Source organism: Squalius cephalus, assembly GCF_949319135.1.
Source record: "Squalius cephalus genome assembly, chromosome: 25".
NCBI classification, from domain to species: domain Eukaryota; kingdom Metazoa; phylum Chordata; class Actinopteri; order Cypriniformes; family Leuciscidae; genus Squalius; species Squalius cephalus.
This window is the reverse complement of record NC_137146.1, coordinates 26,729,614-26,752,826: the sequence shown is the minus strand read 5'-3', so window position 1 is coordinate 26,752,826 and position 23,213 is coordinate 26,729,614. Positions and strand designations below refer to the sequence as shown.

The 23,213-nt window shown below is 35.3% G+C and overlaps 1 protein-coding gene across 5 annotated transcripts in view; it reads left to right on the top strand.

Annotated features, from left to right (window-relative positions):
• The first annotated feature begins 98 nt into the window (after window positions 1-98).
• wdr37 (WD repeat domain 37) overlaps window positions 99-23,213 on the top strand; it is a 42,447-nt gene continuing 19,332 nt past the window's right edge. The window contains exons 1-8 of one of the 5 annotated variants that reach the window (XM_079863442.1): window positions 99-329; window positions 4,873-4,990; window positions 6,773-6,950; window positions 11,116-11,212; window positions 12,278-12,373; window positions 12,908-12,972; window positions 19,927-20,062; window positions 23,093-23,164. In XM_079863442.1, the coding sequence (XP_079719568.1) occupies window positions 6,813-6,950; window positions 11,116-11,212; window positions 12,278-12,373; window positions 12,908-12,972; window positions 19,927-20,062; window positions 23,093-23,164 (604 nt within the window). In that variant the 5' untranslated portion in view covers window positions 99-329; window positions 4,873-4,990; window positions 6,773-6,812. Of the gene's footprint in view, window positions 393-4,872; window positions 4,991-6,772; window positions 6,951-9,082; window positions 9,311-11,115; window positions 11,213-12,277; window positions 12,374-12,907; window positions 12,973-19,926; window positions 20,063-23,092; window positions 23,165-23,213 lie in introns of those variants that run through there. The other 4 variants (XM_079863443.1, XM_079863441.1, XM_079863444.1 and 1 more) reach the window with 4 other exon arrangements.

Below are 23,213 nucleotides of genomic sequence, written 5' to 3'. Positions count from 1 at the left end.
TGTATTTGTGGAGAGATAGCCGTGCGTTAATCATTTAGTGTAGAAGATTTATTTTATTTTTTTAATGAATAAGGTTGAAGCTTTTATTTTGAAGTTTTGCTTCCGGTTGGTCGCCCGTCAGATCTGTTGTCATTTCCTCTTGCTTCACAGCCTGCTGACAGTGTCGGGTTTGATAAAAAAAATAACATCAAAGTGCGAAAATCCCGGAGATTTTTTTGACAGGATCATCAGTGTGTGTTCGTCTGGATCATGCTGGAGGATTCAAACACACACCAGCCCACCGTCAGCGAATGACAAGCGCGCGCAGATCATCTGAAGCGGTCATTAATGTGAGTGTTAACGAGGGCAGAGGCGCTAGTGTTTGTCGCAATGGAAGATTAGCTGCTAATCAGGTGAATTACACTTTATCAACACACAGCTTCTGTCACAGAGGCATCACAGCACTGGGCTCATGGCTGATAACGGGCATCATGTTTGACTGTGTTAGTGGTGTTTTAACCGAGCAGGCCAGCTGACCTTGCGTCAGACTGATGTGTGTGTGTGTGTGTGTGTGTGTGTGTGTGTTTATGATCAAATCCTGCGTAGGGCATTTATGCATCTTTGATAATTGTGTTTTCAAAACACCAGACTTATTCAGGGGAAGATATTTGAATCCGAACTACATTTTTTTTTTCTTGTACCGAAACAATAGTATTTTAAATGACGTTTTCCATATTTTCTATGTCCATTAGAATTAAACATGTACGACGTCTACATTTACATTTACATTTAACTTATTCATTTAGCAGACGCTTTTATCCAAAGCCACTTACAAATGAGAACAATAGAAGCAGTTAAACTAACAGTAGGACAACAATATGCAAGTGCTATGACCCTTCTCAGTTTAATCTATGTTAATTATTATTATTATTATTATTTTTTCTAAATGGTGTAAATGTCCTTTATATGTAAACTTATACAGTCCTATGATTCCATAAATTATCTGAAAGGAAGTTGTATATCGTGAAACACTTACAAAAGGTAAGGAGAAATATCAAGGTACGACCATATTGCTATTTTTGGACAATATACCATGACATTACCATGGTTTACATGGTCATGTGAGGCACATAGTATGGCAATGATTTCATGATTTGTAAATCATTACAATTATATTCCAATTCAGTACAAGTAAAAAAAGGAAAGGTTTTGTGGATTGATGTTGATTAAAAAAAATAAAAAACAAATCCCAAAATTGTTTCTTAAAAACATCTACTACTACAGTCTGTTACAGTGAGGCTTTTACTGTACAATGAAAGTGAACAAAACCACTGTTTCAAAAGTATAGTCACTAGATTTGACGATACTTGTGCAAAAATCATGTCTATTTAAGTATTTATTTCATTAATGCACATCGCTGGCCTTATTGTGAACAATTCATTAGTCAATATTATTCCTGAACCAATTTTTCATCAATTTCTTTTTTATATTTTCCTTGTCTCAAAAATAACTTTTCTTTTCAGCTGACATCATCGCAAATCTCAAAAGCTGGAATTCCCAGTGAATAAACATTAGGAACATTATAAGTAAATGCATTGTGGGCCACTGTAAAGGCCCGTTCACACCAAGGACGATAACTATACTGATATAAAGATGTAGTTCTAAACATAAAGAATAGCAAAGAGTCCACACCATAACTATAACTATAACTATAACTATAACGATAACGATAACTATAATGATAACTATAACGATAACTATAACGATAAAAGCACAGAAATGATATTGTTGGAATTACTTGCAGAACTTTTAGAAAAAACAATGACAGCCAATCAGAATCTATTTGAGCTTTGAGCTTTTTTTTTTTACAGCTTGACTATTTAAAGTGGTGGTTGATTATGATTTCACTTTTTTAACTTTAGTTAGTGTGTAATGTTGCTGTTTGAGCATAAACAACATCTGCAAAGCTACAACGCTCAAAGTTCAAAGCAAAGGGAGATATTTGCTTTTAAAGAAATCGCTTTTTAAGGACTACAACAAACGGCTGGTAGGAACTACACGAGCTTCGTCCCGTGTTAGTGACATCACCAACCCAAAAATTTACATAAACCCCGCCCCCTGAACACGATTTATAGATTATCATGACAGAATATGCTAATCAATGACTAGAAGATAACTACACATCAGCTTCATATATCATCAACTAACCATTCAGAAATGTCCTGTTGCTTCTACATGTTGTCACTTCTTCTCGAGTCTCTCCATATTTCTGACTCTGGTCTGAACATAAAAGGCTAAAAAAGTTTTTGAAATTTTCAGTGCGTGTCTGTGTGAGTGCAAGCTGTTGAAGCTCCGCCCCCTGTGCCGGGAGCTGCGGCTCATTTGCATTTAAAGGAACAGACACAAAACGGTGCGTTTTTGCTAGGGCTGGGCAAAAAATATCGATTTCTCGATTTTAATCGATTCTCATTTTTACGATACGATATCGATTCTTAAATCCCAAGAATCGATTAGTCATCCTGTTTTCAGTTGATGAATGAATGGAACATTGTTGTGCGCATCCAATCCAATAAATCGCAATCATCTTTGTGCTTTGTTATTATTGATATGAAACAAAGTCTCAGATTTCAAATTACGTCCATTTTCTTACGAAATTCAAAAACATAATTACCGTTTTGGCGCTGTGGCGTGAGATCGCTCAGCTCTAGAGAAGCAGCACGTGATCTTCTTCCGCCTTAATAATACACCAGTTACAGCGTGAAATAAACATGAATGAGCATCTGAAAGTGTGTTAAAAGATAGAGTACAACTTATCGAAGTCCGTATCATGTCACATGGAATCGCTCAATCAGTGTTTTAACCGTGGAAAGACGTTAGTAAACAATGTCATGTAACGTCACATTTACCTCAGAATAGAAAAAACATATATCCAGTGACCATAAACTCGTTAGTCAGCTAGAAAAATTGTATTTTAAGTGTTTGTATACAAATCAGTTAATTTTTAACCTTCAATATTATAGTAGGCTAATGAAGCCTATAGGCTACAACTGACTCCCAGTTACAATAATAGTTAAGAGATTTGTTTTCCTTGAGAAAATTTGCAATGTATTGTACCTGATATCCAAAATAATCGATATTGAATCGAATCGAATCGTAATCGAAATCGAATCGAATTGCAAGCTTGTGAATCGAAATCGAATCGAATTGTGAAATTTGTGTCAATACCCAGCCCTAGCTTTTGCTCATCCTCAAAAAGTGACAACTTTAACATGCTATATAAAAATATCTGTGGGGTGTTTTGAGCTAAAACTTCACACACACACACTCTGGAGACATCAGAGACTTATTTTACATCTTGTGAAAGGGCATTATACCAGCCCTTTAAAGGGGACATATCATGCTAAATCCACTTTTTTAGCCCTTAAATGCATTTTGTTGTATATTTGGAGTGTTTAGAAGTACAGAAAAGTTGAAATTATTCTCTTCAGGTGCTTCGTTGATATCTTTATATTCTGTTTTGGCCTTATTTTTCAACCTGTTCCGATTTTTCTTTTATCTATGACATTTTGTGAACTATTACGTCACAGTATTTGCAGCGGAACTGCCAAATAAGGACATTGACTTCCGGCCCAACACTTCCAGCAATCCGCCATTTTTATTTCTCGCTGCAATTTTGTAGTCCAAGCTAAAGGATGCAGAAGTTACGAGAGGGTAAGTTAAAATGTTCGGTTGTTGTATGTAGTAACCCACACGCTTCATTACACCGTGTAATGTAGATGAAATGCTGCGCTTGTGACAGGGCGCATGTTTAACTGAAAGAACGAGCAGAGAGAGAGAGACCCGGTCGCGCACACGCACTCTCTCTCTCTTCGGAGCCAGGCGAAAGTGTAAACAAGACACCGTCTCCAAACTAGACGCTGTCTTGCTCTCTCTCCCTCGCACATATTAATCAAAATAAATCGACACGGTGGTAAAAGGTCGGAAGACCAAAGTTTCATGTGTAAATACAGTAACACACCATTGCGATACATCCATATGAAGACGTTGTTCTGCAGGTTCGTCGTCTTCATTTTCATCTCGCTCCGGCTCCGACTCTGGCTCGAACATGTAAGGCTGGCTGGACAAGTCTTCCGTTGTTGACATTTTGTTAATAACGTGTGAATAAAAAGTTTCTGTGCCGCTAGATAATCGTATCTCTGCTATCAAACTACAAAAATGGCTGAACGGGGTGGAGTTGAACCGAGTGTCACCTGGAGAGGGGGCGGGGTATGAAGTGTCTCAATTGTATTTAAAGAGACCGCACCAAAACGAGTTGCTCTCAGACGCACATCAGAAAAGGGGTAGAAAAGGGGCCTGTGGAGCTATAATAATGAGGAATTCAGACCCAAGCATTGCAGTTCCGCTTTATATAGACTACAAATGTATGATTTATATGTAAAAAGGAACGATTTAAAAGCATGATATGTCTCCTTTAAAGCAGCAGAAGACAAAACTGCAGTGTGCTTAGAATCAACATGATATTGTCTGCTGGTGAAGACAATAATATAGTTCTTGTTCTTGGTGTGAACGGGACATAAGTCTATACTAATAGTCTATTGCTCTGGGTCAGCTGGCCAATCAGAGCACTCTGGTGTTTTCGGAAGGAGGGGCTTTGTGGAAATCATGATTTCAGACAGACAGGACACACTGAGCATGATGCTGCAGGTGTTTACTTCATGCATGTATTACATATGAGTTGTTTAAACTTCAAACCCACTAACCCGTCTGTTTTACCTGCTCCATCCGTCCACACAGTTATTTTAGGTTGTGCGAATGCTGTCACTCCATGCCTGCAGCTTCCCCTTCCTTCACTGTCATGTTTGTGAACCGATAGCTGTGTTGTTTTGTGTTCAGCGCTGGAGTGAGTGTGGCCCCGGGCCCCGGGCCCTCCTGTTGAGGTCTTCTTCATCACTTTAAGCAGTCGTCTGAGGATGTGTCTGCTTTGTTTATCATTCACTGCTCTCCATGCCTGGTATTTGTCATTTTTTTTGTTTTGGTTTTTGCATGCCCTTTATTTAGCAATATGTTCTCATATATAATTATTCATACATTTTAAGATGCTTAGGCTGACATTAACACTTTCTGTTGTTTGTTATTGTGGATAATAATGTCCTGCATGCTTTTTTGATCATGATTTTTTTATTTAACACTTCATGAACTCACTTCACATATTTGTCTTCACACTTCATCTAAAAACATAAATATAAGGGGTTTTCAAAAGGAATGTCCAGATCATATTTGCAACCCAAGTTACGTTATTGTTATATTTTCATGATTATTAAGCTAATTTCTTCTTTAATTATGATTACTGTATTGCAAAAATGTTTTTTTTTTTTTTAAATAATGTAATATACAAATATCCAATTCTCAATACTGTTAAGGAAAAATTCCAATACTGCTGTTCGTCATAGTAAATTTTTTTTTTTTTTAATGAAAATCATTTTGGCCAAACAGTCATCCTTTTTTACATTAAAATATTATTCACAGAAAAATTTATATTAAAATAAATCACATTACAGTGTTACTTAGAATGAGAGCAGTGCCCTAAATAAAATAAAAAAGATAATTACTGTAAAATTTGTGTTAAATGACTAAAATTGAAGCTTCCTTTTTTAAGCAGCATATATTTTCTTTTTACTTTCTTTAGATTGTTGGGTGAAATATGTCTCAGATGTGTTTTTGATAGTTTTAAAGGAGAACTCTGGTCAATTTGAACATTGAGCTCATTTTTTTGTACATTTGGAGTGCTGTCAATACAGAGAACAACGACAAAAATCGGTGTTGCCTACACCGTGTTATCCTCTTTTTAAAATTTGCACCCTGTTGACTTCAATGGGGCAAGTTTTAAACCTGCTTTTAGCCTCTTAACATCCTTGATGTGTCATTACAAGTGCACAGCCATGTGAGTGATTGCTTTGGAGTGAACGCGGTGAATCTGACTGCAGTAGATGTGAAAGAAATGAATAAAAATGATGTTAATTCAGCCAGCGCACATACCTGTATTTACTTCCTGTTTTCGGTCGAAGTCCACAGTAGTCGATTGTCGAGTTCGGGCGCATAGGTTTAGTTACCTATGATCACGCGCGTGAACTCAACAATCGACTACTGTGGACTTCGACCGAAAACAGGAAGTAAATACAGGTATGTGCGCTGGCTGAATTAACATCATTTTTATTCATTTCTTTCACATCTACTGCAGTCAGATTCACCGCGTTCACTCCAAAGCAATCACTCACATGGCTGTGCACTTGTAATGACACATCAAGGATGTTAAGAGGCTAAAAGCAGGTTTAAAACTTGCCCCATTGAAGTCAACAGGGTGCAAATTTTAAAAAGAGGATAACACGGTGTAGGCAACACCGATTTTTGTCGTTGTTCTCTGTATTGACAGCACTCCAAATTTACAAAAAAATGAGCTCAATGTTAAAATTGACCGGAGTTCTCCTTTAATGAGATCCATCTTGACATTTCGAGTCACGTTCACCTGCTCAGGCATCAGTTTTACAGCAGCTTCATTTGAACTCTTCACTTTTATGATGTTTGCTTTGCTAATATTAAATCAACCTTCACCCACAGTAGACTTTCCTCAATATGTCATCAACCAAGACTTACTTTACGTTTCCTCCCTCAATATTTAACTTGATATTTACATACGACATCCAGGAATAGGGTATACTGCATAGTATCCAACAAAGGGCACATTATACTCTCGATGTCTGCAGGACGGGGCAAACCCTGCTGTGTGTTTGCTCAGTTTCAGGTAGGAAGTGTGTAGGGGACGTCACTGAGGAGTGATGCCTGTTGAAAGTGGAAACAGCGCAGCCGCCCGTCAAGTCAAACAGAAGCGCAAGTCGCACAGCCTCTCCATTAGGAGGACCAACAGCACCGAGCAGGACAGACCAGGCATGCAGAGAGACATGCTGGAGGGACAGGTGGGCCGTTCTTTCTCTTCATTTCTTCAGTGTAAATGTGTATATGATCACGTATAGATTCAGGGTTTAAGTTTGTGGTTACGAACACTAGAGGATACTGTGTTGTTTGAGCGTGTGTTCGTCCTCAGGTGTACAGGCAAGAATGACACAAAGCCAGTTCTGTGACATTGTTTATGATTTTTTTTTTTTTTTAAAGACAGCTGGGATATGTAAGCATCCATATAAACACGTGTCATGTTGTGTTTGAATAATTTTCTATTGTTTTAGATTCTAGAATGTTAGACATGTTCAGTCTCGGGGAAGCCAATGTTGATTGCTTGTATGTATATATATATAATATATATATATATATATATATATATATATATATATATATATATATAATATATATATAATATATATATATATATATATATATATATATATATATATATATATATATATATATATATATATATATAATATATATGAAGACTTCAGATGCAAAAGCCTCTAAGTGCCATCTGAAATTTTCTTCTATTTCTTCGAGCATTTTTATCAAGCTCGTATATTTAGGTTCAGTGATTTCACTTTAATGACAATTAATAGGTAATTTTCATTGCCATTAAAGTGAAATAACTGAACTTAAATATACAAGCTTGATAAAAATGATCATTCTAGAAGAAAATATCAGATAGCATTTAGAGGCTTTTGCATCTGAAGTTTTCATATATACATATATATACACACACACACACACACACACACACACACACACACACACACACACACACACACACACACACACACACACACACACATACATACATATTTTCCCCTTAAGTTAAGATTATTTATATACACATACATATGTGTATGTATGTGTGTATGCATGTATGTGCATGTGCATATAAATAATCTTAACCTAAGGGGAAAATCCAAAAGTAAAACAAAATAACTTCAAAACCAGCTATTATAATGAAATGGAATTGGCCATAAAAAAAAATGTATTCTAGGTTTTGATACACAGTTTATTAAAACATTGGAAACTTTTACAGTACATCTGCAAAACAAGCAAAAATGCTCAAATGAAACCTTTAACGGTTAAAAATATTTCAATTATATCAGTTAATGCATTAATTTTGGTATCCCTTCTGAAAAACGAAAAAGAACTAAACTAAATTGAAAGTCCGATTGCAATTAAAATAGAAATAAAAACTAACTTGACAATTTGGAAGTGTAATTACACTGGATCAGTGTCTTTATTGAGAGGGATTCCAGTTTGGATGGATGGAAGTCAGAGTCCAAGTTACATCGATCTGGTGAACAAATGACACACAAGTTAAGTATTTCTGTCAATAATTAATTCCGTCATTGTTTTGCTACTGTAAGGTATCCCTGGAATTTACATCCTAGAACACACATCATTTGTCCTAAACCAGTCTGTTATTGACGCACATTTCTAACGCAAACATTACTGGAGTACGTCAGTGATAAGCTTGTAAATCACTAGAGGAATCATCAGTTCTCCCATTCAGATAAAGTGTAAGAACTTACATGTTCTTGAAAAGTTCACTTTCTACATATTATGAAAGGATTGTTAAAATTATTCATGGACGATCATGTTTCTTTGAAATGTTTGTAATCATACTAAACACTATTCTCAACGCAATACGTTTTATTCAACAAGCCCAGATGTGTTGAGAATAGTCAAGCTCATTTCAGACCTGAGACATGATGCCATTTGGTCGTCTGTTTTATTGATACTCAGTGGTGGGTATCAATGGTCTACTTTCTATGGTCTACAGCCTCATCCATTTTTAAAGAGCGGTCCACTCTGGGTTTCGATTGTTCCCTCTATTCCTCTGTGGGGTCATTTCTGATTGGCAGTCCCTACTGTAAACCGTTCACTGGATTTAGACTATACCGCCTTTCACCCTCTCAATGCTGTCATTATGTCCAGTTGCTATGGTGACCACAAGTTTAGGATTGAGTAGGTTTATAAGAATAGACGTTGAGCTGTTGTTTGTTAATTGCTATTTCTCTGTCTCTCTCTCTCTCTGTCTCTCTGTCTCTCTCTCTCTCTCTCTCTCTCTCTCTCTCTCTCTCTCTCTCTCTCTCTCTCTCTCTCTCTCTCTCTCTCTCTCTCTCTCAGTACATGTGGTAATGACATAATGGAGAGCGGTTGACATAGTTTACACTGTTCTCACCGTTAAACTCTTGTGTTAACTTGACAGCACACCTAGTTGTCCTGGAGTAGTTAATATGGACATAGCTAGTCTAAAAAACACAACAATGTTTGTTTGTGGATTCCTTTTCTTTGTGTAGCTTTAATCAGGCTGAAAGACTTTACTTGGAACTTCTTATCGTTGATAATGGAGGTAAGTTGTTTTGGTAGATTTAGTTATTTATTGAATAGAGATCTCTTTATTGTTTCTGCTTTTTTTTCCAGATTTCGTTAGAGATCTTTTTTGTCTGAACATCTTTAGTAATGTTTGGTTACTCTCCGTCTCAAACCTGGCTCATTTAAAAAGAAATGATGCACTCATTTTGACTGAGGACAGAAATGATCTGTACCGAGGCGTAAAAGCTTGTAGAACAACAACTTCTTTTATGTAAAGTTTTAGATGTAAAGTTTCAGAACAGTTTCAGAAAGTACATTTTTAAATGTAAAGTTTTTGAACTGCAAAATATTTTATATCATATTTTAAATATTTTAAATATTTAATATTTTATTAAGTTTGCGTTAAAATATCTTGTTAATGTAAAACTTTACATCTATTTTAATGTAAAACAGCAATAGTTTTATGTAAACCTTTAAAACAGCAAAATATATTACATAAACATTTAGAACAGCAAGATATTTTACATTAACTTTTAGATTTACCCCTGGTTTCACAGACAGGGCTTAAGACTAGTCCTAGACTAAAATGTAAGTCTGAGCTGTTTCCACTGAAATAAACTTGCACTGACTGATCTTAAAAATATATCAGTGCCTTTTTAGTTTTAAGATGCACATCGGTAATGTTTTTTTCTAAGCATGTTTATAAAAATTACTTAAATGTCCTAATTGATCTATGGTCTAATCCTGGCTTAGTCTAAGCCCTGTCTGTGAAACCGGGCCGTAAAGTTTCAAAACAAATAGATGTTTTAAACATTTCAATTTACAGTTTTTGAACAGATAGATATTTTACGTAAACTTTTAGATGTAAAAATTTTAAACAGGATATTTAACAAACATTTTAAATGTCAAGATTTTAAATGAACATTTAGATGTAAGGATTTAGAACAGCAAGATATTTTATGTAAACTGTCTTGTCTTAAAACTTTACATTTATGTAAAATATTGTCTTGAAGTTTACTGTAAAATATCTTGTTAACATAACTTTATATAAATTTTAATGTAAACTTTTAGAACAGCAATATTTTTATGTAAACCTTTAAAACAGCAAAATATATTTACATTTACAATATAAATTTTTAGATGTAAAGTTTTAGACCAGCAAGACATTTTATGTAAACTGTCTTGTCTTAAAACTTTACATTTAAGTAAAATATTGTCTTGAAGTTTACTGTAAAATATCTTAACGTAAAACTTTATATCAATTTTAACGTAAACTTTTAGAACAGCAATATTTTTATGTAAACCTTTAAAACAGCAAAATATATTTACATTTACAATATAAATTTTTAGATGTAAAGTTTTAGAACAGCAAGATATTTTATGTAAACTGTCTTGTCTTAAAACTTTACATTTAAGTAAAATATTGTCTTGAAGTTTACTGTAAAATATCTTGTTAAGATAACTTTATATAAATTTTAATGTAAACTTTTAGAACAGCAATATTTTTATGTAAACCTTTAAAACAACAAAATATATTTACATTTACAATACGAATAATTAGATGTAAAGTTTTAGACCAGCAAGACATGTAAAGTTTATTTGTAGATCTGTGTTTTTTTTTCTCCTGAAAATATCCTGTTATCGAGATCCCCTCGACACTCCCTGTGTTGTAGTAGTTTATTTAAATTTTTTAGCATATGTAGAATGTTCAGACCCAAGTAAAACGAACAGTGCAGATGTCATAGAAACACATTTCTCATTAGTTGTCACTGAAGTTTGAAGGTGTTTTGAAGATGCAATCACTGAGTATTTGCAATATGGTTTATTTGATTCAATTTCTAGGACTCCAAGTTGCCGATGGCCTTAAGGAGCAACTTACTAGATCTGTTTGGACAGATTGAACGGGAGTTTGAAAATCTCTACATTGAAAACTTGGAATGTGAGTATTAACCAAATAGCTTTCATCATATTTAACATCCTTTTTGCTGGACTGGACATTGTTTACATGACTAATTCTTAAAGGCACACTGCAGTTTCGGTTTTTCTCAAACATCGACGCCTAGAGTACTTGTGTTTAACGTTACTGTCGTTAATACCACTCGCGCAGAGCCGTCTCTGCACTCTTCCGACCGCGCTTTCTTCATTTTCTTCATCGACTCTGCCATGATTCACGTCTGAAATGCATGCTAGTGTCTTCCATAGAGGCTGCTTCATATGTTGTTGATGTATGTGACGTCTACATGACTTATTCTTAATGTTATGTTGACGACACAATCTCAACACATTTATTTGAGATGTTAACTAAGCGACTTCCACACTTACAAAATCTGAATCCTTAATTGTTATCCTATATATATATATATTAGGGCTGTCAAACGATTAATCGCGTTTAATCGCATCCAAAATAAAAGTTTGTTTTTACATAATACATGTGTGTGTACGGTGTATAATTATTTTCTATATATAAATACACACACATGCATGTATATATTTAAGAAATATTTGCATGTATATACTGTGTATATATATTTATATTATATATAATTTATATTATATATACATATTTTATATATAAATACATTTTTCTTAAATATATATGCATGTGTGTGTATTTATATATAGAAAATAATTATACACCGTACACACACATATATTATGTAAAAACAAACTTTTATTTTGGATGCGATTAATCGTTTGACAGCCCGAATATATATATATATATATATATATATATATATATATATATATATATATATATATATATATATATATATATATATATTAATCAGCTCTCAGGAATACTTGATTCTAATCTCAGTATTTTTTTTGCAATTGACCTTTGTTGTGTCACCCTCTGGTCACTTTCTTGTCAAATTACTTATCTAGAAAGTCTTTTTTTGGTAATAACTAGCTGAAAGTATCCTTTATATTGTGTGTAAATGTGCCAAGATCAGTGTTTTGTTTTGTCAGCACTCATATTATCATAACCTCTGTTTTTGTGCAGTGCGAAGAGAGATTGAATCACTAAACGAACGTTTGGCTGGAGAAGGACAGACAGTCGATGGCGGTGATCTGAGCAAAGGAGCCTTGAAAACAAAAGGTACATGCGAAACAAAACTGACATTCATCTTTTGTTTAACTTCTGCATTCATTATATCAGATCATTGAACAAGCTTTTGAATAAATAATAACCCCGTCTTTTGATGGTTCAGAGAGAATAATTTGCCTAAAGCTGTGTCCTTGCATGATATGATGATGTTTTAACTCCAATTTGCTATTCAATTATCAAAAGATCTACATGGTCAAATGTTTGTAGACACCCTCTTCTAATGAAGGGGTTTGGCTTTTTCAGCTACACCCATTACTAACAGGAGCATAAAATCATACCGCCATATAATCTCAGTAGACAAACATTTACAGTAGAACGGGGCCCTTTTTTGTTTCAGCTTGACAATGTTTTGGTACAAAAAACGAGGTCCATAAAAAATAGTTTTTAGTTTGTCTGGTGTGGAAGAATTTAACTCTGCTCACTGAGCTGAGAGACCTATATTAATGAAAACTATCAACTAATATTGTAACAAATAATTCATCTTTTTCATATTTCATTCATAATCTTATAATTTCTTGCGCACAGCTAGTCACAGCACAAGTCAACTGTCCCAAAAGCTGAAGACGACATACAAGGCCTCCACGAGCAAGGTATGATTGTATCTATGGGGTTATCGCTCACATTTTTGCACATTCTGAATAAAATTGTTACTGTGGGTCGAGCTCAGGATATTTCTCTGTGAACCTCACTAATCTCTATAACAAGACTCAATGTCTCAGTGCAAAGTTCTGCTCTTTCTAGCCGGCTTACAGAGTTTCCTGCTTAACATATGTAGATACTTTAGAATTGAACGGTTGTCACAATACCAGTGAAATCTGTCAACTTCACAGCAAAGGTTGAAATTCCATTATTGCCACTCCTTCATTTAGTTTCCATAATTATTAAGGAACTGAACGGCATCTACCATAATGGCATACAACTATTTAGTAATTTCATCACCTGGTGTGTTCTGACACTGGTATCGTTACATCTGTTCAATTTTGGTATTGATTTGTGACATCTCTATGAATATATGAAGCTGTTTTTGGTGGTTGTGTACGTGTCTATATTTAGTCTCTGTGTTTAATTGTGAATGAAGTGGTTCTGTGCTGAAATGCATTTTAGTAGTGCCGAGTTGTGCTCTGTTTGTTAAGATTCTGGTTTCTTTCAAGTACACAGACAAACTACATATTTCATGGAGTTACATACCAGTTTATCAATAGTATAGGGGTACAAACCGTGTCATGCATTGATCTGACATAGAAAGCTCAATACATCAGTTATGGAATTTCATGATCTATTCTGATATGCAATAACACCCAGTTTATTACACATTCCTTTATTATCCAAAATACGATTCTTGACTTTTCAGACTTCCGGCACATTTCCGATTATACTCCGTTACATTTGCACGATTCAAAATAATTCTGTATAATTTTTGTTTTCATGTTTCATCACATATTTTAATACCAAATCATAATTAAATCAAATTCACTCACACAATATTAACTAGTATCTGTGCACACTGTTTTGCTTATCGGCTTATTTTCTCATTTTTTATTTAATTTTTTGCTGTGTAGTTACTATTTTAAATGTTTACACCACTAATAATTTGTGATCTTACCCAAATGGCTGTTGGAAATGAAGTCAGTCAGGCATTTAGAAAGCTCATGTTTTCAAATGTCATGTTTTCTCTCAACTTATTGGAAGCAAGCACCTTGTTTACCTGTAGACTCTTGAATATAGAGCTGAATGGTGCTGATTCAAATTTAAAATCATCTTTTTAACATTTTGATCCTCAGATTACAATTGTTCTTTTCTCTCGGTTTCACTGATGTAGCGCTCAAATTCTTTCCCGGGGAAAGTAGGTGGACCTCGCAACTTCAATGTAGGAAACTGGGAGTTATGGGGTGGAGACTCATGGGTAATTAATTCCTCAGTGTGCCAAAATGCATGAACTATCCAACAGTTGGGGGTCATAACCCAATAACAACAAGCCATCAACCTGTGCTTATCTGGCTAACTCTAACATTAATTCAGCATTATACGACGACACGTCTTGTAAATATCAAAATATTTCTTGAGTATCAAGAAATCTCGCTTATGGATGTTCTGAATAGTTGGCTTGGCTTGGAAACCATTGATTGACGTTGATGTTCTTAACTGCCAGCAAATCTTACCCCATTCAAGCATTTGGCCAGAGCAAATCGAAATCTTGAATTGGTTCATGATGAAAAAAGCCAATCAGAAATGTTCTGACCAATAAGAATTTTGCATACAAGCCAAAAAAAAAATTTAATAATTGCCATGGCTAAATATCTTGATGGTGTCCTGGGCCAGATGTGCTGGCTGGGAGAGAACCATAACAGCTGGCTAAATCTAATAAGGATATTACCGTATTCTGGCTTTGAAGAGTTTAGACAGCTCAATTTGTCTCTTTTTTTCTTCTCGTTTCTTTTTTCTTTTTTCGTTTTTATTCTAACAAACTGGCAGCAATTTAATAAACTCTGTAATTAAATTCACACTTTATAACATTAAAAAGTTGATCCCCCTGCTGAGTAGTTCTGTAATGTGGTATCCCTCATACAAACCCTTCTCTTCAAAAACACTAGACACGGCAGAAGAGAAAACGCCAACAGCTCTTCCCCCCCCGTTACAGGGAACATTAGCTGATGTTTCTTGTTTAGTCAGTGTTGAAAATGCTCTCTTGTTTTCAGGCTGTGCATAGTGTATTTTTACTCTGTTCTGCTTTTGCAACACCATAAAAAGGATTGAAAATGTTAAATATTAATAATTGGTTACAATTAGAACTTGATTCACTCAATAAAAATCAGCTGTATGTTGAAGCTGAGATCTATGGACAAGGCTCAAAACAAGAAAAAAAGTGTCAAGTAGCAATAATATTTATTTTCTATACATTTTATTACATACCTGTTTATTGTTTTATGAAGAATAATACTTGTGTTCTTTAAAAAATGATCTTTTCATTGAAATGCTTTGTTTTTTATTGTATTTTTTGTTCAGCTATGTAATTAACTATTAAATTGTAAATTACACATCACAGCCTTACATAAAACAAAGTATTGTGTTATATAGTATATTGTTAAGAGAATATTTTTTTAAAGGAGAACTCCAGTCAATTTTAACATTGAGCTCATTTTTTTTGTAAATCTGGAGTGCTGTCAGTACAGAGAACAACGACAAAAATCGGTGTTGCCTACACCGTGTTATCCTCTTTTTAAAATTTGCACCCTGTTGACTTAAATGGGGCAAGTTTTAAACCTGCTTTTAGCCTCTTAACATCCTTGATGTGTCATTACAAGTGTCCAGCCATGTGAGTGATTGCTTCGGAGTGAACGCGGTGAATCTGACTGCAGTAGATGTGCAAGATATGAATAAAAATGATGTTTATTCAGCCAGCGCACATACCTGTATTTACATCCTGTTTTCGCTTGAAGTCCACAGTAGTCGATTGTCGAGTTCGGGCGCATGATCGTACGTACTAAACCTTAGAGTTCTCAACGGGTCGGGTCGGCCCGACAAACCCGACGGGATCCGCGGGTTCGGGCCGGGTTCGGGTCGAAAATATAATCAAATGACTCGGGTCGGGTCGGACCTCGGGCTTAATCTTTTCCGCTCAGTAAAAAAAAACAAAAAAACCCCCCAAAAAAAACATTTATTAATCATCGCTGCTGTTCACCGTAAAGAAAGTCTGGCTGCTGCCTGTAACGTGCATCATGGAGAGGGGCGGGGGCAGACCTGATGCCGCTGCGTGCACGCCTTAAGCCTGGAGAAGAAGATGGAGTTGGTGAGAAGTAAACTTGCCACAGGTGAATTCACCGTCGCTACTACAGCCTATTTATATATTTAAAGTGTATTGTTTCAGTTGTTTGTATTGTTAAAAGGCGTGAACATTAAAGGTTGATTTGAATTCCCATCTGCTGGTCATGATAATACGTGTATGAGAGAAAAAAAAAATCCGACGCTGCGTCGGGCCGCGGGCCGGGTTCGGCCAGATAATTCATGTTTATGTGTCGGGTTACATCGGGTCCGGGCTTTAAAAGCCACGGGCCGGGTCGGGTCGGGTTGTAATTTTCAGGCCCGTTGAGAACTCTACTAAACCTATGCACGTGAACTCGACAATCGACTACTGTGGACTTCAAGCGAAAACAGGATGTAAATACAGGTATGTGCGCTGGCTGAATAAACATCATTTTTATTCGTATCTTTCACATCTACTGCAGTCAGATTCACCGTGTTCACTCTGAAGGAATAACTCACATTGGCTGGGCACTTGTAATGACACATCAAGGATGTTAAGAGGCTAAAAGCAGGTTTAGTACTTGCCCCATTGAAGTCAACAGGGTGCAAATTTTAAAAAGAGGATAACACGGTGTAGGCAACACCGATTTTTGTCGTTGTTCTCTGTACTGACAGCACTCCAAATGTACAAAAAAATGAGCTCAATGTTAAAATTGACCGGAGTTCTCCTTTAACTTGACAGCAACAGACAGTGGAATACTTTTGGTGTTTTGACTTTTTTTTTTTTTGTTCAAATTAAATCATAATATGGCAAATGGATGCATTACAAATCTAGTTATGAGTAAGTGCCCTCTTGTGGGTAATAACCCTCAGGTTTCCTGTAACTTTTAAGTATATTGTACATGAGAATTCATGATTTCAAGATTGTCTTTGACATGAGGAGCTTGGTCAGTCACTATAACATATTGTTTTCTAATATTAAAGAGCATTTTCACCTTTCTGAGATGAGGGCTCATTGTGCTTGCCGTGTTTGCTCTTACCTTCAGTGAAATTTCGAGCTTAGCAGTGCTTATTAGTAGTTAGGCTGCATATTGACATGCTTGCATACTTTCCTCAGTCCATTGCTTTATAGGCTCTGTTTACACCTGGTATTAAGATGTGTTTTGGTCGATCGGATCACAAGTAGATGATGGAGACACATACCCGTTTACACCTGGTGTTTTAATCCGTCTCTTTTGTCCACTTTCAACCACTTCTGTCCTGATTTCTTCAAGGGGAGGGTCTATGGGCGGGTAAATGTATGTTTTTTTTCAGATCTTCTGATCTAATGGACAATATAAGCTTGCACAATTTACATATGAACATGACCGGAGACGACAGAAACGCACAGAGCAGCAGCTTTTGATTCTGCTCTGACAGAAATCAGGAATGGTGAGAGAACATTGTGCTTGGTACATTTTACGTTTTTTGGGTCTTCAGCCGACAAAGTTTAAATCCCGTCTGGCAATCACACTTCCCATAATGTTTACACATTAGGTCAGTAGACGAAGAGTTAATGGTCTTTTGTGGCGGTTCGAACGCATTCGACCACATGAGCGTTTACACTACGAAAGCAATCCGGTCGAATGCGTTTCCGACTACCTCTGGAAGAGGTCGAAAGTGGACAAGCTCAAAAGGTTTTAGACCCTGTTTACCCCTGTATTTAGCGTCGTCCACTTGTGATCCGATCGACCAAAACGCATCTTAATACCTGGTGTAAACAGGACCATAGAAGTCATTTGCTTCCTGTGATGCCAAAACATTTGTTAAAGTTAGGACAATGTACCTCAATACTTCTTTATTCTGAACATTGCCTTTTACAAACACTATTAGGGATGCACTGATATAGAAATGTTGGCCGATACCAACTTTTATGATTTTTATCTTATGACTGCTGGCTAGTATTATAATCTAAACTGTTTAACTTGGATCATATTACTGTTGAAAAAAGAAAATGAGATTCACACTTAGGTTTTTAAGTTAAATGTAAGTTTAATTACAATTAAAATTTTAGAATTTGATATGCTTCACATTATAAAACAAAACTAAAAAATGATAGTGTACGACATGAAATGGTCACTGATATATCATGCATCCCTAAATATTACAGCATTTTTTTTTTTTTTTCAAATATATGTGAAACTAACTTTGTTGGTGTCATCGCTGTAGGTATCAAGACAAGATTACATTTTTACTCACGAGATTAGTTACAGATGTACAATATTTTACAATTTACAGTTGTGCAACTATTTTGATGTTTTTTAGAAGGGGCAATTTTATTAATTTAAGTCAAGTATAGATCCTATTAAAATATCTAATTACCAAATGATCTGCAAAATTTTTATTCGTGGTATGATATACACTACCATTCAAAAGTTTGGGGTCAGTAAGATTTTTTTTTTCTTCTTTCTTTTATCGATCAAGGATGCAATAAAGTTAGGGTAGGCAAAAAACAACAACTCTTTGTTATACTGGTTGAAGCTCTTCACATCCTGATAGCAATCTATGCAGAGCTGTAGACAGACGTCAGTCACAGAGCGCCACAAACAAACAGCAGCCGCCTTTTACAGATCCTCCTAAAGCTAGATTGCTATTGCTTGCCTTTCCGAAACTGCCTAACCTACCTTTAAATAAATCGAAAGTGACAGTAAAGGCCTTTGTAATGTTTCAAATGATTTGTGTCTCAAATAAATGCTTTCTTTTCATCAAAAAATAAATAAAAATAAAACAAATTGAAAATGTTTTATGGTTTCCACCAAAAAAATGAAGATTTTAGTAGCACAGCGGTTTTCAACATTGATAAAAAGGCCTTTTTTTAGCACCACATATTAGAATGATTTCTGAAGGATCACGTGACACTGAATTACATTAAATATATTCAAATTGAAAACAGTATTTTAAATTGTAATATTTCAGAATATTACTGTTTACTGTGTTTTTGATCAAAAAATGCTGGCGAGCATAACAACCTGATAAAATCATCTCACGTTATCTTGCAGACCCCAAACTTTTAAACGGTAGTGAATCAACCAGGCCAGTTCGTTCATTTTGGACAATATTTGGGTGGAAAAACACATCAGTGGATTAAAGTAGTTCACCAGGAAAGGTTGTGTGTTACAGCGATTGTACCACATTTTCTGTTATTGAAGATCTTTGAGTGAATTTTAAGTAAATATTGTATAAAATAGTTGTTTGTGTAAATTCAGCAATTTTGTAAATGTGTCATTTACTGCCATTGTATTATATATATAAACATATACTATATGCATTGGCTACATAGCAGCCAGTGACAAACTTGCTCTCTTTTAGCTCAGCTTCTTTCCTTTTCAGATATGATCCATATATTTAGATGTATAATTTTCTAAATTTACGAACTGTTTTTTCATTTGTTTGTGTTTTTAATTAATTTAGTTTGTTTTGTAAGCTTTTCTATATTTTAACAGTATTGATGGCTGTTATTTTATGTTTGTTTGTTTGGTTGTTTTAATTTGAACTTTCCCATTTCAGAAGTATTGACTACGCTCTCCTTTCATAGACCTTGATCTTGTGTGAGAGACTGTATGACTGAATGCAGTGTGTTCACACAATCCAGCTGTAACCACATGACGTGTGTTATACGTGTAGAGATGTTATAGTGATGTATGGTTTGAGTATATCCCATGCTTCTGCGCTGCTTACTGTTGCTCTGTAGTTAGATCTGTGTGTGTGTGTGAGTGTGTGTGAGAAGTTTTGATCAAATGCTCACTCTCCTCTCCGTCCCTCAGATTGTGTCCAGTTTCAAAGCCACCACATCTCGTGCAGTGTGTCAGCTGGTTAAGGAGTATGTGGGACACCGGGATGGGATATGGGACCTGGCCGTGACTCGGGTTACGCCGCTGGTTTTAGGCACAGCTTCAGCAGGTAAAACTGCCACAACCACACTTACCTTGCATATTATTTTTTAATTCAGCTAACACTTTTTTTCTTTTGTCCTGTCCAGATTGAATAAAAATCAGGGATATTTGTGAACAGTGGAAAAAGAACTGTGTAATAAATATTGCATGATGAATTAAGAATTAATAATTGTAGTTAATTTTATTTCTGTTTAATTATACTTAATTTTTTTTGTTATTTTATGTTTATTTTGATCATTCGAGTACAATCATATAGTATATTTCAGTTTACATATAGTGCTCAATGCAATCACAAAGTGTCTTTACAAATACAGATATGTACAATTACCTAATGTTTTTTAAATATAAATTGTACTCCAGATTTGTTAATTTTTTTCTCTTTTACAAAAAAGAAAGAAAAAATTAAAAAAGAAAAAGTTAAATAAAACAAAATAAATAAGGGCAAAAAAAACTATATACATCCAGAGAGAGAACGTGTCCTAGTTAGATTCCATCCTTAATAACCTCTAATGACTTATTATAATAATCTCAAATGACTAATGCGAATTATTATTACATAAACATTTATTATTAACATATACATTATATATTAATCTTCATCTATTTAAGTATAGCAGCAAAATCTGATCTTCTTTCTGATACATATTCAACCCATTTCTTCCATTTTTCCAGAAAAACATCCTTCTTCAAATTAACAAAAAAAGGGATCTTTTCCAACTATTGCTATTTTAATTACCAAAAACATAATACAAAGTTCTGTCATGACATGCATTAATCAAGCTCAAGTATTCATCCCTGTTAGCCAAGTTAAGGGTGTCCTATCATCTGGTTTTACATGTTCACCTTTCTTTAGTGTGAAATGTTGCTGTTTGAGCATGAAAAAAGTCTGCAAAGTTACAAAAACACCTGAAACGCCTCCATTGTAAGTCTTGCGTTTTCTCAACACCTCACAATATTTCTTATTTAAATAATTCCCATGCACAAAATAAAGAAGCGAGGCCTGGTTGAGTTAGTTAGTAGTGTGTTGAAACTGGTGGTTATGGTAAGGGGCGGGACATTTCCCAAACACGCTTGAAGTGGTTGACAAATCACAACACACTGGTCCAGTCGACCAATCAGAGCACAGTGTGCTTTTCAGAAGGAGGGGCTTCATAGAGACAGGAACTAAACAGAGTGTTACTGACAGACTGGGAAGAGAGGAGCTGCAAAAATGTCAAATATGGGAAAACTTGAACATTTAACATTCAACCATGAACGTATATTCTAGTAGAGTCCAAAAATAAATCAAATCAACACTATCTAGTCTAGGGCTGAACGATATTCTGTTTTAACATCGACATCGCGATGTGCAAATGAGCGATAGTCACATCGCCGGAACATGCGATGCGAAGGGTAACGTTAGTAGCACCCATAGTGTAAGAGAACGGTAGCACACAGTAAACACGAGTTTGTTGTATGGCTTTTTGCTGGGGTGACATACGCGTTCCGCGTGCCTGCACAGTGATTGTTTGCTCTGCCGCGCTCACGCTCACAGCCAACATTCACTGGCAATCCTATAGCTAAAAATGCGCGACGAAGTGGATCGTCCGCAACAAAATCAAAATCAGCTATTTGGGACTAGCCTATTTCGTCTACAAAAAGGAGGATGTTGACCAAAAAGAGGTAGGCTACTTTGCTGGAGTGTTATAAAGTCGTGGATGGTTGTCTTTTTTAAAAAATCGTTTCGTGTTCGCATTTATGAGGAAAAAACAATGTTACGTGACATTATGGACGCGTCACGCGACCGTTATGAAAGCCGCACTAAAAGACTGCTTTAAAACTTTCACAGAGACCTCAAACAGAAAGCACAAAGCCTTTCTTTAAAACGAATTTCGTTTTGTATTAATTGTATCTTAATTTTAATCAGTATTTCATTATCCAATTTTCTGGATTTAATAAATAGGGCCTAGCCTAAAAATTAAATATAGCAGCCAGCGCCTGAACTGGAGATTAAGCTATCATCCATGAACCGAAACTCAGCATAAAAGGTAGTCTACTCGCCTCACACACCTAAAAATAACAATAATAATACAAAAATTGAAATATAACTATTATCTACAGAAGAACCATTAAAAAAAAATTTAATCTGTATGAAAAGTGCATTTCTCCCGATCACTGCTGCGAAGATCGCGAGTCAGTAATTGTCAACTTCATCTTTACAGAAAACACTTGTTTATTAATAAACAATTAAAATGTCTCACTGTAATATTTTACATATTATTAATCATTACTTTTGCTGGTTCTAGGTGCCGTTTACATGAACGCGTCACTGAATCAGCACAGAAAACATCATTTTTCGGGTCCTAGAACCCGAAGAACGTTAGGTCCTGTGTAGAACGTTCACCGAATTCTGAGAGAAATATGTTTCTGGAATAAAATATTAAGTGGCCTTTTTGTTACTTGTAATGAAGCTTGCTTATTAGTGAAATTATTAATAACATGGAATGGTAATTATTGACTTTAGCCTGGATTGATGGCTCGCAATATCGCGATATATATCGTTGGGAAAAAAAAATATCGCAATGTAATTTTTTTCCCAATATCGTGCAGCCCTAATCTAGTCTATCAGTAGCTGTAAATTACCATTCAGAGTAGAGAGCCCCTACTTAGTGGCAGATTAATTTAGGTGAAAGTTTGATCCGTGTTACTTATTCTGACTTAAAAGTAAATAATATATAATGTTTATTGCTGATAAAATTACAAGTTTTAAATTGTATTTAGACATGCCCCAAATTCTGGTAATGGGTTTGCTGAATTGCAGGCCTCATGCAAAATAAAATGGCTGATACAGTACCGCTAAAAGGTTGTTGTCTGTAAGATTTTAAAAAATATATTTTTTAAAGAAGTCTCTTATGCTCACCAAGCCTGTATTTTATTTGATAAAAAATACAGTTAAAACAGTCATATTATGAAACAGTCTCTTATTCAATAGGTTTTAAAATGCCGTTCGGTGTCACATGATGCTTCAGAAACCATTCTGTCATTCATTATTCTTTAGATCACTGTTCCATGCTGTGGAGTATCGAGACGGGGAAGTGCCTGCTGAAGTATGCCGGCCACGCTGGATCAGGTGTGAGACTCTTTTCACAGTATTATGTGTCAAGATGTGTAACACTTGG